Source organism: Styela clava, chromosome 5 (genome assembly GCF_964204865.1).
Source record: "Styela clava chromosome 5, kaStyClav1.hap1.2, whole genome shotgun sequence".
Lineage (NCBI taxonomy): Eukaryota > Metazoa > Chordata > Ascidiacea > Stolidobranchia > Styelidae > Styela > Styela clava.
In genome coordinates, this window is record NC_135254.1 from 16,707,084 (window position 1) to 16,723,473 (window position 16,390).

Here is a 16,390-nt window from a genome sequence, read left to right on the forward strand (position 1 = left end):
CACATAAAAATCAGCGAATATGTCGGGAACAAGAGACATGGAATAAATGATTTTTTCAAATGAATTAATTCAATAAAAAGCATTAATTTTTCATTTTAATACATCAATTGTTGTATAAATGGTGCTACGTCTATGTCTGATTTCTCAAAAAAGTCTATATTAAATAGTTAACAATCAATGTAACTTATATACCTTGAAGTAATTATCAAACATAACTTGGACCCACTGGTTTGTAGTTGAGGAAGATGGCGACCATCCAGTTGGAATATAAGCTTAAAAAAGTGTTAGTCACGTTGTTAGTTTGAAAAACTTATTTTTCTTGCAAAAAGTTTATAGGACTGTAGTATAATGCATCAATATAGTTTATAAATAATATATATACCGTGTGGTATATGAATAATACAACAAGATAAAAATTGCAGGACAGCACTGGATAAAGAAAAAACAGGACGTATTCTAGAAAACTCAGAAAGTAGTAAGAACGATGGATCTATTTATATTTATCGGTGTCATAGTTACATAGTCATGTCCACACAACGATCTCACCCAGAGTGTATTAAATTAGACGAGCAATGACAAACAAGTGAAAAATCAGAAAGAGTAGTATATGCCTACCAATCATTGACTCATTGTACATAGGTTTGATAAGGTTTAAAAACGCTTCAAGAAAATATTGGAAAACTAGTCTGGTTGTACTCCTTTTAGCAGGGTGGTTTGGTGCATAGACATTTTACAAAATAAGCTAGATAAAATTTGGTTTAATGATACATCTTCATGTTATAACAAATGGCGAGATTCATGAATTTGTGCAACACTTATGAATAGACAAAAATTGAATGCCAAGAAATTGCAACTCACCTGGGCAAATCGGAACACTACAGAAGTCCCATCTTACTTTGGGATCCATTGTGAAGCACCATGGCCGGGGTTCACCATCGGGATTTCTGCAGTAGTTTCCGACTAAGCCAGAATCTGGGTAGTTTTGAGGTGTTCTAAAAATAAGTAGTTTTTAAAAAAAATAATCAATTCTCAAAGTTTAGCAATAATTAGCTCGTGGATTATAAATTGAGACTCAATATAAGTTTGTTTTACCACAAGTCTTGAATAGATTATGCTCAAATGCCAGTATTGATATACAAAAGTTAGCCACCTTACAGTTATGCAAAATTTTATTGAGAATGAATTGTTAATGATATGGGGGTATAAAAGAAAAAAAATACGCTTTCACTTCCCAACGGTCTATGCATTGTTAGATATAAACTTACTTGTCGTGAGCTTGAGGAGTCTGAGACGACCAAGGCTGACAGTCAATGCCGTCTTTTGTTTTTGACAACCACCCTCTGTAATCAGCACCAGTATCAGAAGAATCTGCTCTGCATTCATCTGAATATAACGTATAAAATGCTACATCAATGTATTGTACCCTGAATGTATACAAATTAAAATATTTTATGGAAACAAGATGTGCCAGCCTGATTGGTAATTTCAGTATTTAAATGTACAAAGCGATGCACCTATGTTTAAATTGCTATATTCCAATTTATGAAAAATGTACAATGTACAACAAAGAACAACATACCTGAGTCTACCGCCGGTCTTGCTTGTTTGGCATCACCTTGTGATGCTGTTATACGTTCATCTGATATGTAACCAGAGTTCATTCCAATTTTGTTAAGGCATGCTGTATATAAATAGAAAAACAATCAACTGTTTTCTATAATCAATGTTCAATTGCACCCATCAATTAGGGAATTAATCAACACATTTATTTATGTTGAGAAAACGACAATAACTTCGAGGGTCGGAATATGCCGAATAAAATCAGACATTTATTCCAGAGCCAGGTTGGTGATTGAGAAGTTAAACATATATATTTATATTCCTCATTACTTAACCCAGGTATAATATTTTGCCGAATTGCGAAGTTATCTGGCCGTTGAGGTAATGAACCCCAATTGCTCGATCTTGTACTAAAAATGCTATAAGAACAATCTCATACACAATTATTCTTGATCTACAAGCGACATGAAAGTCCAAAGTTTGAAAGGTGATAAAACAATTGGAATGAATGATTTTCCGGTGGCTACTCCAAGTTCAACCACTTTAAGTTCAACAAATGTGAGCTAGGATTTATTCCCATAAAACTATATGTGATTTTGTATTCTGTCAAATGCTAAATAAATAATACATATTGATCGATAAAACTCATACTTGCTCTGCATCCAATATATTCTAATCTCATCGAAACACGATCGTAATAAGTTAGTGGATGACAACGCATATGACGGGCTATTATTGGACGTGGGAATAAATTTGTTACTTGTGTGTCCTGGTCTCGGTTTCCTTGGAATATCTACAAAATAAAACATAACAAATTGTTGCTCAATTCAAAGTGGAATTTTAGTTGACTGGAATTATTTTTAAAGTATAATCCACGATAAACTCCTAGATATTTTGAATAATAGAAGATATATTTAGTAGCATAAGACCAATAATTCATCGTATTTTGTTTCATGTAATTTTACTTTGATAAAAATGAAAACAAAACTATTGCAGATGCTAGGTCACAGGGTGCACGCCAATGTTTTTGAATTAGGTACTTTTAAATCTCTGAAAAATGAATTATTTAAAATACAAAATATTTGTGTAATGGTAAAATGTTTTGTTTTCAGCAATCTGGAATGGCTACTTTCGACTACTTGCAACTGCTGAAACCAAACTCGTACGTATTAATACAATTGCTGCAGAAATTCTTTATCGTAAATAGATACGATTATTGTAAATTAAATCATCTTCCAACTTACAATCGGATTCCCGCTACTATCGGATATAAATTCCCAGTTAGTGACATCATCTTTTGTATTGTATGGATCTTGACTGTAGGACACTTTAAAGCTTTTGACCCACTGTCTTTCGTTGTTAAGTTCATAACCGTTTCGACCCTGTAAAACAACATTAACCAATTTGAATGTTTTTGTAAAGAATAAAAATAAAACTTCAGTTGTTAAATTCAACTCTCGACCATTTACAGTTAGAGTACATATACATGGCAAAAAAAAAGATGCTTAATTAAAGTTTCGTTTCAAGGTATTTTCTAACGCGTAATTGTGGATTTAGACTATAATTCCTCATAAAAAATTTTATAATAAGAATAAACGGAAGATTGTATATATATCATGTTTTAATACGAAACAGCTCTTTTGCTTTTTTTTTAAATTGCGAGGTATGAATAATTCAAGAACTGACTTGTGTTATTATTCCTTTGAATTCCGTATGAACTTGAAAATCAACTTGATACCAAGATGTTTCTTGATCATTTGAATCTGGCATCCATCCTCCATGATATCCAATTCTGACGTCACCTGTGTAAATTTTAAAATATTATCTTTGTTAATCGTGTTGCTTCGATATTTGACATTGTGAATTGAAGTTTTTTTTCGTGTCCAGCATGGTAAATTTTATCGCAAATTTGGTCGTGATTTTCAACCAAACAGACTCTTAGAGGTCATGAGAGTTTATCCAAAATGTACCACGAAATAATGACAAGTTTTTCAACAGGTATACCTACCGATACTTGTAATTAAAATAGTTTCTTGCGTATTGAGTCTCCCTCTTGTCTCGTTGTAGTTTTGATTTCTTATCGAAGAAGCACTCAATGCCGAGTCTGGAACAATTCCTCCCTTTTCAACTCCAAGATGTCTGAAAAGTATGAAAGAATGAATTCACATCAGGACATGACGTACATAAACACTGTTGGCTCATTGAATCATTTCAAAATGTTTTCCATCATTAGTATAGAATTGTATGTCGGATTCAGGTCGGGTTTAGATATAACTTAAAATAAAATAAGTATTTCTATGCAATACAATATTGCCTGTGCAAAACAGATTGTCACATGCTATCAAAGATTGAAAATGTTATCTAATTAAATTAGTTATGTCCACGTTGGCGCATTTTTTAATTATTGCTGAGTGCCGAGTTTATGGTGAAATATGGGTTTTGTGGGACAGTCGTAACTCAAAATATAAGAAGCAAAGATTTTCTATGCTGGTTTTGCTCGTCCTCAAAAATGAAACAGAAAATAAACCGCTTATGCTGTTTACAAAGTTATTGATGAAATATATAAAGCATGAATACAAATTTGGCAATTTTTACCTGAGAAGTGCATTTTTCAAAATAGTTAATGCGTGCAACCACAGAGACTCCGACAAATTGCATCTTAACAAATTTCATAAGTAATTTTCAAACACTTTACGAAAATAACCCGCAAAACTTAATTAAGAAGAGAATATGATAGCAACGGATAAACTAATACCTGAACCCTCAACAAAATATCCAAAAATATTCACCGATGGAGCTAAAAATACTTGATCAATCTGCAAAATTTCGTACAAGTTTGCTTACTTGAAACAACAAGCTTCGTTACTTCTGCACTCTGATTGTGCGACATCAATTCCCACAATATTATCGGTGACTCCCAACTTTTCACATGCAAAATGTCTGAACGCAGAACAATCAAGATCATTCCATCTCCCATTTTCAAGATAAAGTTCTGCACAGTCTTCTCCTCCAACGTTGTTTGGTTCGCCTGGAAGATAATTCGGTCTGAATCTACCGAATAATTCTAGCCAAACTTGAAACGATTGTAGTCAGTATATATGCAGGGTGTCTCAAAAATAAGTAACACTTTTAATTTTGATTTGCTTTTCAGGTACTCATCATAGAGCGTTCATTTTCTCAGAAAACATAGGTTGTGTTTGCATTTTTTATTAACCCACAGAATGACAAGGAGATAAACCCAAGAAATGAGGTGCAAAATTGCTGTTTGGCAAGAAGCATATAAATCAGTAAGAAAAACTCAGCGTCTCTTTAACAGAGAATTTGGAATTAATTCGGCTCGGATAGTTTTCCTTAGCGCGTCTGCTGCTTGATCTTCCTGATCTTTGTGCATCAACTACAGACACAGTTTCCATAAATTTACGATGAATTGCATAAATTGTTCTTGGGGAAGGAGCCGAATTAATACCAAATTCTCCGTTAAAGAGGCGATGATTCTGCCTTACCGATTATACGCTTCGTGCCAAACAGCAATTTTGCACCTCATTTTTTGGGTTTATCACCTTTTCATTCTGTGGGTTGATAAAAATGCAAACAATACCTAAATTTTACTACATATCCATACTATGTTTTCCAAATAAATGAACGCTCTATGATGAGTACCTGAAAAGCAAATCAAAATTATAAGTGTTACTTACTTTTGAGACACCCTGTATATATATATATATATATACTATATAATGTATATATAGTATCTCAATGGTGGATGGGCAAATTTTGAAACTGATGAAAATGTGTTGTTAAAATATTTTGGATGGAGCATGTTTTCCCTAGTATATTGTTTTCGTACTTTGCTTACGTACGTCAAAGTAACCATGGCGCATAAAGACATTCAGTTAGTTACATCATGATGATGACAACATATGACTATGAGGTTACCTGAATTCCAATTGACATATGAGAATGGAGACCCATCAGACCATGACCATCCTCCATCTACGACATCTAATACGTCATCCTGGAAAGACATTTTGTCAGAAGCACCAATCCACAAGTTTGCAGCAAACGGAAGACCTTGACCAATGCCTGAAACAAGTAAATGCCAAAAACGATTAAAATAAAATAAGCATCACCTTGTGAATAAATATTCAAATTTCCGCGTATCAAACTTAGTGTACTTGAGTATCGATTTTAAATTTAAAACCCTCTGTAGATTTTTAAAACGTATACAAACATAAAAAAAACTACAGTCGAATTTAAAGTAATTATCTAAAGTTTTTGTTATTATCTCGAGTGTTGAAATATCTTTCTGCTTCCAACTAGGACCCCCACATCTTAGATGCCAATCTTGCGCTCTTTACTGTTAACGTAAGTAAAAAAATGAGGTATAAAGGAGTTACACATGAACAACTATGGAGTTAAACCTGAACCTGGTTTTAATTTTTTATTATTCTCCAAATCAAAATAGTAAACAGGTATCAGTTCAAGTCTGTTGTGATGTATATAGCATTTCAATAGTATTTTATTGTATGCTACTTATGTAAAATATATAACAAACGACCTGCCAAAAAGCTGTTTTCATCTGGTGAGTTCATAGCAACCAAATCTCCACCTTCCTGTTGACATTTGAATCTGGCATCGTTCCAACTCCTAGTTCTGTCTATATCAATCTAAATATGACGTTTGTTAATTAAGAAGATACAATCTATCGGGAGTGCAACAACTTTTCATACAATATACCGGTTTGCCGGTGAAATACATTAATGAATATATTCAAAAACTCAAAAAAAAGAAAAAGTTAAAAAACTGAAATATATTTCGAAAAAAAATTCTCTTTCCAACACAAATTGCAATTAAATTGTGTGGAAAGTCAATGTGTCAAACCTTGTAACACTTTTCGTTAGCTGGGTTTGAAAACCATCCATTTCCGCCACATTTCTCGTAATCACCATCTATAAAAACAATAATATTATGTTAATTAAATATTAGAAATTTAAATCATACAACAAAAATACTGAAAATTCTCACCGATAACGGGTGGTGTTGGAGTGTAGGGTGTAACTTTGACTGTAAGAAAAAATATTGTATTGAAATCGCCTCAGAACAATGGTATTTAAATTGGATAACCCACACAGTGACCAATAAACAGATAACAAAACGGACATGAATACCATAGATTATCTTTGACCTTAATCGTCACATTCAACATTCGAGCGAAATTAACTAGTTATCAACTGTAATTAATTAATTAACTAATTACCAATTGTATCCAATTAACTAAGCAATTAGTAATTGCAATTAATCAATTAAGCATTTATTAATTGTAATTAATCAATTGAGCAATTGCTAATTGTAATTAATTAATTAAGCAATTGCTGATTCTGTTGTTTCTTTAACATGCGTTTATGCATGGTCTAACACTATCACTGAAACGTTACAAAAATATTTTTGTGTTAGTGTGCAACAATGATCTTATTATATCACTTAGTCTTGGAACACTATGGATAGTGTTAAATTTGAAATGATAGAGATTCTTACTTTCTGGACTTTTGCAAACAAATACTCTGGAAATTGTGCACGAATCATCTCTCCATGTTCCAGAATTTTCCGACATATAAACACAATCTTGTGTTTTTGATGCACTATTCGACCAATTTTCGAATTCTACCGTTTCTCCGTCAATCCATTCATATGAACTACCAACTTTTCTCAATCCAATCCAACTTTCTTGCTGTATATGGCCTTAACAAATATCATCCAAGTTAAACGAAGAATATAAATCTCTGTTATGACTAGAATAAATATTGAGTCTTAGTTCCAAACTACATGTAAGCATTTATGCACGTGGTAGGTAGATAGCTGAAAGCGTACTCAATTTATTATGTATGACCAATGTTAGGATTCAGAAAAGAATTTACATATTTATCTCGGGGGGGGGGGGGGGGGGGGGAAGCCGATAAGATGGATTAAGCATATGGCAAATCGTTGCATTTCGCCCGGTTACCAGCCCATGTTGGGTATGGGGTTAGTTGTAGGTAGTTACTTGTTTCAAATGCATGGACTTGACGGTTGAGTAAGCCTTAACCGACCAGCTGTTACGTGAACCACCATATGGCGACGAGGAGTCCAGAAATACTCCGGCACATAATTATCCCCTCACGGGATTCGAACCCTCGTACCCATGCAGGGTAATCATAGGTGCGGTGGCGAGCCTATTCATTACGCCGTCTCCGAGCCAATTATGTACAATATACACCCGAACATGGACCGTGGAGGGATCGGACAAAATATCTTCAACGCGCGATGTGAATATAGTACAGTGACAGTCCCGAATTGCTGTACAACCAGAAGCAACAAAATTAATGTAATAATGACAAAAAAAACATATCTGACCCACCGTGTACAAATGACATCTCATCAGCAGATAGTACACTAGCGAGTACTGATGGGTGTCCGTCTTTTGATAAGGAGGTACAATATCCTGCTGCTGATGTTTGAGTTTTCTCTGCATTTCCGAAGTAATAACAGTTGTTTTTCATCCATCTCCAACCATCATTGCATTTACCATCAACTAAAATTGATTGATGTTATCGAATTTATTGATAACTCGTGCTCAACTAAGTCATTAACTTTTGATATTTTATATTTAAACTTGAACTAAATTGGGCGAAAAGTGAAAGAAAATCCTCATTGTGAGCTCTCGTTTAAAGCTCCCGCAAATGCCCAAGACTAGATTCGTAACAGACACTGCTAATAATTCACTCGGCCACGAGAGAACAACACAAAAATGTTTCACAATTGTACTTACTTGTTACAACAGGAACTGAAGGGAGAGTTGCCCCCTCAGGTAGCTCGCAAATATATTGTCGCTCGTGAAAGCAACTTGAAGTTTCCCAATTTGTGTTCTTATTTCCTGAATACATTGCCATGCAGTCGTATCTGCCTATAAACAAAAACCAATATGCGCAATATGTTAATTGATATTTGTATAAATAAAAATATTTGACATGTTCGAAGTTTCAAAACATGCAAGAATCAGACAAATCAGAAAACAGGGCGTGAAACCTGCGGGCCAAATGCGGCCCTAAAAGAAAAATTGTAGGGCCCACAGAGAAGTGCCAATTTTGAATGATGTGCGGTCTGCGAGACGAGTTTTTTATTTAATTTAATTCGGTACGTGCAAGTAATTCCAATCCCTTTGGGCGTTGCGATGCCTATACCCGACTCCAATTTATTATCTATGCCTATTTATTATCTATCTATTAAATAAAGGTGCGACTCGCGGTTTCACCCAGTTATTTTCATCTAGCCCTTCTGTATTAAAGGTTGCAAACCCCTGTGGTAAACTATACGCTGAGGCACGTATTTGAAAATAATTCGTGTTTGGTTTTATTCCCGTTTTGGCTTTAGTTTAAATTGAACATGCAATCTTTTCACATAATCAAGTCATCATCGATAACTGCACATTGTCAAAATTGATGTAACGATATCCATTTATTAATTGAATTATGATTTCAAGTTGTTCGATTATGGTGTGACTACAACATTCAACTTGTATTAGGTTCGAGCTTGCGATACCTTATCCGGTTTGTTTTTGCCTTTAAAAGATCTCCCACTTACAACGTCGAGAATGCAAATTAATAATGTTCGAGCAGTCTCAAATTTGCGAGACGACTACATATAAGTTATGTGCATAGTATTGCATATTATAGTGGTTGCGTATTTACTTTTCCACCGCGACAACACTGCGGTAAGACTTTGCAAACAGAAGCCTACCTATTAAAGGACTTTGTACCTTGTAACTGTTAAAAGCATTTTCAATAATACAACCGCCTCACCAGGTGTAGATCGAGGCATGTTAGTATCCCAATATGCAGTTTTTATTTCTGTGTTATCCCACCATCTGAATTCTTCATCGTGTCCTACATCTGAACCCCCGATCCATATCTCGTGCGCACCGGAATTGTAGTATTGTTCTAATGCAGTTGCCAAATATTTTTGCTGGTCTGGCCTGAAAATAATAGTGAAATATAATACATCCATGTTAAATTTACATGTTCTATGTATTCTACCTAAAAAAAATTGACGATAGAATTGCATAAACAAAATGGGATGGGACATAACTCTTATCCTACTTTTTCGTTCCCACCCCGTGTACTGAAACTATATCTTATATTATGTAAAAAAAAATTCCGCACTGACGTTTCAATTTTGAGTAATCCTGCTCCGAGAGCTTGGCATTTTTCCATAGCTGTTGTCCACGTAGCTGCTCTGTTGGGATTTACAACCAATTCATAACACTTTCCTGCCAAGTATATCCATGATGGAGGACAAGTTGCTGAAAAAAAGAAAAATATTCGAGTTAAAAAAGTCAAACAAAACTTCTTGCGCCAAATTCGATGACTGAAGTTACAAATAATAAGAAGAATAACATACACATCCAAGAGGAGAGGAAAGCCGATAAGGTAGATTCATATGGCGACCCACGGCCTCTCGTCCGGTTACCAGTTCATGCCGGGCATGGGGTAAGTTAGCCAGTTATTTGTTTCAGATGCATGGAGAAAATGTAATTCCTTAGTCTATAATTACCCTTGTATCCCTTTTCACAAACAAAAGCTCTTTCGCTTGAACACTTGACTGAATCCCATTGGTATTGTTTTGAAAGTGTCATGGCGACACACGTACTTCCGGTGTACAGTGTTCTGAAGATAGAAAAAAGTTTTGTAACGTAGATTATACGGGACTACATTATTCGATAGTACAACATTACTTAAGGGTGGCGTAACGTATGCATTCAATCAATCATTTATTAATCGCACACTAAACGCGATATAAGATAAGAATATTGCACTTACGGTGAGATAACTTGTCCCGTCGCCAGATTGTTGTAGCTGACAGGATCGTGTGTCGTCCATTGTAGAGTACCAGGATTATCCTATATAATGAAATAACGGTTATTATTAATTTAATACCCACACATATAATTACTGACCTTAATCGTTTTATGCAAATTTATTAATGGAAGAGTTGAAAAGCTACATTGACAATTCGAAAACTGTAACTGTCTGAAAACAGCATACACATAATTTTATTCGGATATGTGTGTTTAATATTTACTTAAAAACTTCACTTCACAGTTATTTTTAACAAAAGGTAAAAGGAGAATAATATAATGTAGCGTTACTGTAAACACACACAACACAAAAACATACAGGGGCAGGTGCATTTTAAAATGGTCAATGAATAAAATTTCAATAAATTTTGTAAAATCCCACGACCCAAGAATATTTTCAAATACATTGATCGCATGTGCTGTTACTATGGACGCGAAATTAATACTTATTTTCACATAAATTTTTATATAAGAATTCTTTTTCAGAAAATACTTCAAAGTGAGATAGTTGGGCCTGTTTGCCACCACCGAGCTTTTGAAATCGTGGCGTGGCCTTACTTAAGCAAAATAGATGCTGCCATGTTTTTGCGCTATTCAATTACTAATGAGCACCTCAATACTAAATATAAAATATACAATAAAATTTACTGAAAAATAAAATACGGTATGTAACATTTATGTTTTCGTTGAAAAAAACAAATGCCCCATAAAGGTTTCCAGGCGATCCATAAGTTAGGAGAGCAATGCTCCATCAAACAAAATAAAACACTGCAATGTACCAAATTTGAACTATGTCTTAAAATTTATAATCAGAACCCCAAAAGAATTATCGGTTATCACATAGCTCATTGTAGCGGAATATACAAAATGAGTTAGACGTGCAGTTTCGTTTCGGAAGGCATTTTAAATATATTTTTTTCAATGCTTCGATATATATTGCAATTCCTTCGGAAACTAAATTTGTTATACGATTCCGTGGGTTTACATTGAATACATACATGTGCGCATGGTTCGTGTTAATGATATTTATTCAGCTTTGACTTAATTGGTTCATTAATTCAAATTATCAAAAGCCGAAAATTTACATACCGTATCGCTTAATCCTATCCAAAAGTCTTTAAAAAATGGTTCTACGAGACTTTGCACTAACTGTTGTTCACTTGATGAAGTTATGGAAACCAGTTCTGCACCCGACGCTCTGTTGTAATTGAAAACATTGGAGCGAATTGAGAAATTGATGTCTTATGATTTAATTTTTGTTTACTGTAAGTTTACCCTTACATGAGGCGGTTTGTAATTTCGATTGAAAAATAAAACAGAAAAATCAACGTTTCATGGATAAAAAGAGTCATTAAAAATATGGACCTCTTGAAGTATGAGCACCAAGATGGCGCACAGCCTGAACTCAGGTCGTGTACCAGGTTAGGGTTTAGGTTATGCGACATCTTGGTGTACATACATCAGGAGTACCAAAAATATTTTAAAAATAGTAGTTTTATATAGCCGTGTATGCTTGCACAAAAAACTTATTCAGAGTTAACTATTAAAACAAATGCTTGGATGGAGTTGTAGGGCTGACAGAGATGTGAATATTATCCAGAGTTTAAAGTTCGCGTAAATAACATCGTCATCAACCCACAACAGAATGAACTAGCTAGACAGACAATCGTACTTGCAGTATGCTTCTCCTTCAAACCACTGTAGTTCTGTATTGAATACGTAATAACAGCTTGAGCCACCGTCTATCCAGCCTTGTTCACAGCTGTCAATTGTTCCTGAGATATAAAAATAAAGAAATACAATTGGAAAAACACGGAATTATTCAGCTTTCAAAATCTGTTACTGAATATTGATGAAAAGAGTATAAAAGTAAATTTCATTGATGAAAACACACTATCGCGTTTTTTAAAGTTGCTCTCTTTGTGGTTCCTACTATATGTTTACTGAATAGTGAGTTTTGTGATTAACTTGACCTACCAGGTGCCCGTTTACAAATGAAGTTATCTTTGGCGTCACAACTCTTATCGTTCCATTCTCCTCGATACAACGGTAAATTTACCCACATTTCAACACAATCTTCACCGTTTGTGTTACTGGGCTCTCCAAATTTCCAATTTCTAAAGTTATATAATTTTGAAAATTATCTCCATTATATAATATTTTATTTTCGTACATGATAAAGTGTGAAATTAATGATTGAATGAATTTGTTTACTGCGTGGTAATATCAATTTAAAATGCTTTCTCGCTATACAAGCAAAATTTTACGAAAATGCAAAAGAGGAAATTTATGTGTATCTAGTTTTCAATGACTATTTTTCTGAGTTACGAAACGTGCACTATTAAAGCGTCAGACTCAATTGCACCGAAATCGCAGGCTACACTCTTAAAAAAAGATTATTGATCGTGTTTTTATTGATATTGCTTAAATTGAAAATATACACTTTTTGAATCGAATTCATGATAATTAATATATTTCCCCACGTAGTGGTTTCGAAGTTATATATATACAGTCATAATTTCAAGAATTCATAGGGTATGGATGCAGATTTTGTTAAAGAATCATGGAAGAAAGGGGAATTCAATTGTAATTTTTGTTGAGATGATCCGATCTTTGATCCGAGGAAGACACAAGCACTGATAACGTCAACAGCTATTTGTGGTATTCCATATACTTACGCAACTGCGGGATCTAACGCCGAGCCGTCAATCCACGTAAAAGTCTGTTCATGTTGAAAATCATTTAATCCAATCCACCAGTCTGTATCTTGAAATACTTGAATTTTGCTGTACGCGTAATCCTAGAAAAACAAATTGCAAATAATATAATGGTAAAATTTAATCACAGTCTAAACAAATTAGTCTAAACAAATTCCTCGATCTATTTTTTATCTAAAAAATTAAAATTTGAGTTTGATTTGGTTGTGGCAGCATCATGGGGGCAGATTGAATCACCCAATGAGCCGGATTCGGCCCGCGGGCCGTAGTTCACCCATGTCAGGATAGACTATCCCAGAAAACACGACAATAAACCGATAAGACCTCACAGCCGACCGAGGATTACGACGGCTGAACAATTTCCGAAATATATAAAATAAACACAGCCACATTTCTGCAATGGGAAAGAGTTTGCATTGTGGACCCAAAAAGAATTAAATTTATTATCGTGTATGCAAAAGATCTGCTTACTCTTTCTTCCACTGTGGTGAAAATAGCAAGTGTACCGCCATTTTCCTGGCAGAAAGATGAAGCGAATGTGAATGTGTCGCGTCTGTCGAGTCCATTTACCGCCTTAGAAAAATACCAGCAAAAACCATTGAATGAATCCCAACCTGTAGGACATGACTGAGGCGCAACTGAAAAAAAAAACATAACATGCTTTAATATTTATCTAGTAAAAGCAGAAGGCAGAAGCTATTTTTAAGTGTATTAAAAGCCAAAGTAACTTTGTCACATTGCCCGTATTAGTTCATTTGTTTATACCAAAATAAATTGTGTACTCAACAAATCCTTTTATTTTGACATTTCAATGTCCTTTTGTTAAGTATACACAAATGCGTAAAATATTTTAGAATTGTTTAGGATTGCACAACGCCACTCAACCTTTTTCATTTAATGAAATAATCAGGCTTTCTTATACATAATGTTATAGACAAAAAATGAATTGTAGAGCTATGACCTATGTTCACAAAAATATCGGGTGTATTAATGAAGACTCGCAGAAAATTAGAATCGAAGGACTGCCCATTGCAAGCTTGACAAAACACTACTGTCTTGAAGAAAAAAGTAAAAAAATAAATATTAATTAAGATACATTCCAAAGATAATATATCTATAAACAACGACGTCTGAAAGACATTTGACAGTAAATTCTCGTTAGGCATGCAACTATTTTTATTGAAAATATATAAACGTCTCATTATGACATAAATTCCTAGCGTGTTAGTCTGGTGCTAACTGAAACATCTGAGTCCACTCCAGCATTTGAGCCCAAGGCGCCAATGTAAGTTGATTTACCCCGTTTATACGAGCCATTAGCGCACCGTAAACTAGTTCTAAACACAAAGTTCTTTTCCACCTTTATTATAGATGTAATAATTACATTAGTAATAGTCAAAAATGTAAATAATATTACCGTAGGGACTATATGCAAGTACAATAAATATGGATGTAAAAATGCAGGATATTCTCCCCATGATCATCAAAGATCCGGCACAATCCTTGGAAGTGCTATGTCGTTTTCTTTTGGAAAAGTATTGTTATATTACAGAACTAACTAAATTGAAATTTGGAGAAATATTAATAAATACACTGGTATATTAAAAACAAGTATATGTACCGTATTTTAGAGACCATAAGGCGCACTTTATAAATTCATTTTTATATTGAAAATTGTTCCTGCGCCTTATCATCCGTTGCGCCTAATGTATGGATCAGGCAGTGCTTCATTGTCTACATTCAAAACTAATACGGTATTGGTTTAACAAACCGTTGCGTCTTATAGTCCGATGCGCCTTATGTATGAATTAAAATCCAATCTGAGCAATTTAAAGACAGTGCGCCCTATAATACGGTGTACCTTATGGTCCCTAAAATATGCCATACAAAATAAAATGTAGCGTGACATCGGGAGTTCTCTGGATAGCATGGTATCGAGTGATACCAAATAAGATTATACCACTCATTTCTAGCAAGGTTTGAGTTGTTTTCCTGCAAAGTAGGAATAGAGATAAGGCACATAATTCTATTTCATATGTTGATGACATTTCTTGAAAATGGGGCATTGTGTTCTGAACACACGAGCATAGGATAGCGCGGTAACGTGTGGATTTGACCTACACTATTTGCGCATAGTATTTTGAAGTACTTGTCTAGTTGAGGTGTTTGCTTTTGTTAGATAAATTTTGAACGTTTATAATTAAGAATAGCTGGCCTGATGTTGCACTAATAGGAAGTTAATTGAACTTCTGAACTCTCTAACAAAACTTTCCTCAAAGTATTTGTGTACATTTTATTTGAAATGATAATTTGACAGATAAAATTATACCATGCAATGTTTGAGAATTAGCAGCTACTGTTTCCTTTAAGCTGGTAAAAAGTTTATGGTTTGCTTTTTGTGAAGGCACGAAGACTTTGTAATATCATCTAAAAATATTTACAATGATAATAAAATTATAATCAAATACTTTTCATAAATCAAATAGGTAAAATTTTTGAAAATGTTTTTTTTTGCATCTGGTACTATTTTATGGGTTTGATAGCCATATCCAGAGAAGAATTTAAGGCGCTCACGTAGTGTGTGCACGAAGATGGCGCACAACCTGAACCCTAACCTGTTACTCGTACTATGTGCAGGTTGTGCGCCATCCTGGTGCACATACTTCTGGAGCTCCGAATTTAAGTATCGACTTCTTTCCACAAAATATCAATAATATTTTTGCTAAGAGCACTGGCATTCACCATTTTTTTGTTGAAACCGAGCTCTTCTTTTACTTGTTTCAAAAAAATATAGAAATATAAGCAAATTTCAGAAGCGTAACCAAATAGAGGGTGTAACCTTGACTTCATTACACGTGTACAACAAAATTGGTTGCGCGAAAAAATTTAATTAGAGCTATGCAAGTACAAAATCCAATGTTTTGCATGTTCTTAAATATTCCATACGTAAGTTTGTGTATTGTTGTATTCCCATTTGATATTATGTGAATATATATTATGTATATTATTCTTTTAAGCATGCATTTTCGTAATTCTGTCTTCTGATAGGGGGGATACCGTTTCTGCTTTTTCATTGCGCAGATGCCGTTGCATTGCCCACCGGGCACCGCGCACTTCAGTCACATTGCATTAACACTCAATGGTCTGCGACAGACTGCTATCCCCAATCTCAATATTCTACTTTTGCTAACCCAGCCTTTTTGTCCATCGCTGTCGCCTTATA

The 16,390-nt window shown here is 34.4% G+C and overlaps 2 protein-coding genes across 2 annotated transcripts in view; both read right to left on the reverse strand.

Annotated features, from left to right (window-relative positions):
* Positions 1 to 6,511, reverse strand: part of LOC120344806 (macrophage mannose receptor 1-like) — a 37,481-nt gene extending 30,970 nt beyond the window's left edge. The window contains exons 1-12 of the mRNA XM_039414117.2: positions 6,442 to 6,511; positions 6,119 to 6,227; positions 5,497 to 5,643; positions 4,405 to 4,588; positions 3,569 to 3,699; positions 3,247 to 3,362; positions 2,805 to 2,942; positions 2,212 to 2,353; positions 1,580 to 1,681; positions 1,266 to 1,383; positions 859 to 992; positions 193 to 272 (exon numbers count right to left, since the gene is read on the reverse strand). Of these exons, the coding sequence (XP_039270051.2) occupies positions 193 to 272; positions 859 to 992; positions 1,266 to 1,383; positions 1,580 to 1,681; positions 2,212 to 2,353; positions 2,805 to 2,942; positions 3,247 to 3,362; positions 3,569 to 3,699; positions 4,405 to 4,588; positions 5,497 to 5,643; positions 6,119 to 6,152 (1,326 nt within the window). The 5' untranslated portion in view covers positions 6,153 to 6,227; positions 6,442 to 6,511. The remainder of the gene's footprint in view (positions 1 to 192; positions 273 to 858; positions 993 to 1,265; positions 1,384 to 1,579; positions 1,682 to 2,211; positions 2,354 to 2,804; positions 2,943 to 3,246; positions 3,363 to 3,568; positions 3,700 to 4,404; positions 4,589 to 5,496; positions 5,644 to 6,118; positions 6,228 to 6,441) is intronic.
* On the reverse strand, positions 6,436 to 15,233 carry LOC144423006 (macrophage mannose receptor 1-like). The gene is made up of 15 exons (XM_078113156.1): positions 15,128 to 15,233; positions 13,639 to 13,805; positions 13,129 to 13,250; positions 12,428 to 12,567; positions 12,123 to 12,225; positions 11,540 to 11,648; positions 10,413 to 10,492; positions 10,147 to 10,259; positions 9,760 to 9,895; positions 9,396 to 9,568; positions 8,366 to 8,500; positions 7,955 to 8,128; positions 7,096 to 7,299; positions 6,586 to 6,624; positions 6,436 to 6,509 (listed from the first exon to the last, which is right to left on the reverse strand). The coding sequence occupies exons 1-15, from the start codon at positions 15,231 to 15,233 to the stop codon at positions 6,436 to 6,438; spliced, it is 1,875 nt and encodes a 624-aa protein (XP_077969282.1).
* Positions 15,234 to 16,390: the final 1,157 nt, after the last annotated feature.

Bases quoted from the DNA above. Each gene is read 5' to 3' on its own strand.
- LOC144423006 (XM_078113156.1), bottom strand. From the start codon at position 15,233: ATGCCCCATTTTCAAGAAATGTCATCAACATATGAAATAGAATTATGT. The intron at 12,568-13,128 runs GTAAGTATATGG...ATATAACTTTAG, and splicing joins GCGTTAGATCCCGCAGTTGC to AAATTGGAAATTTGGAGAGC. The intron at 10,493-11,539 runs GTATGTAAATTT...TTCATTATATAG, and splicing joins GGATAGGATTAAGCGATACG to GATAATCCTGGTACTCTACA.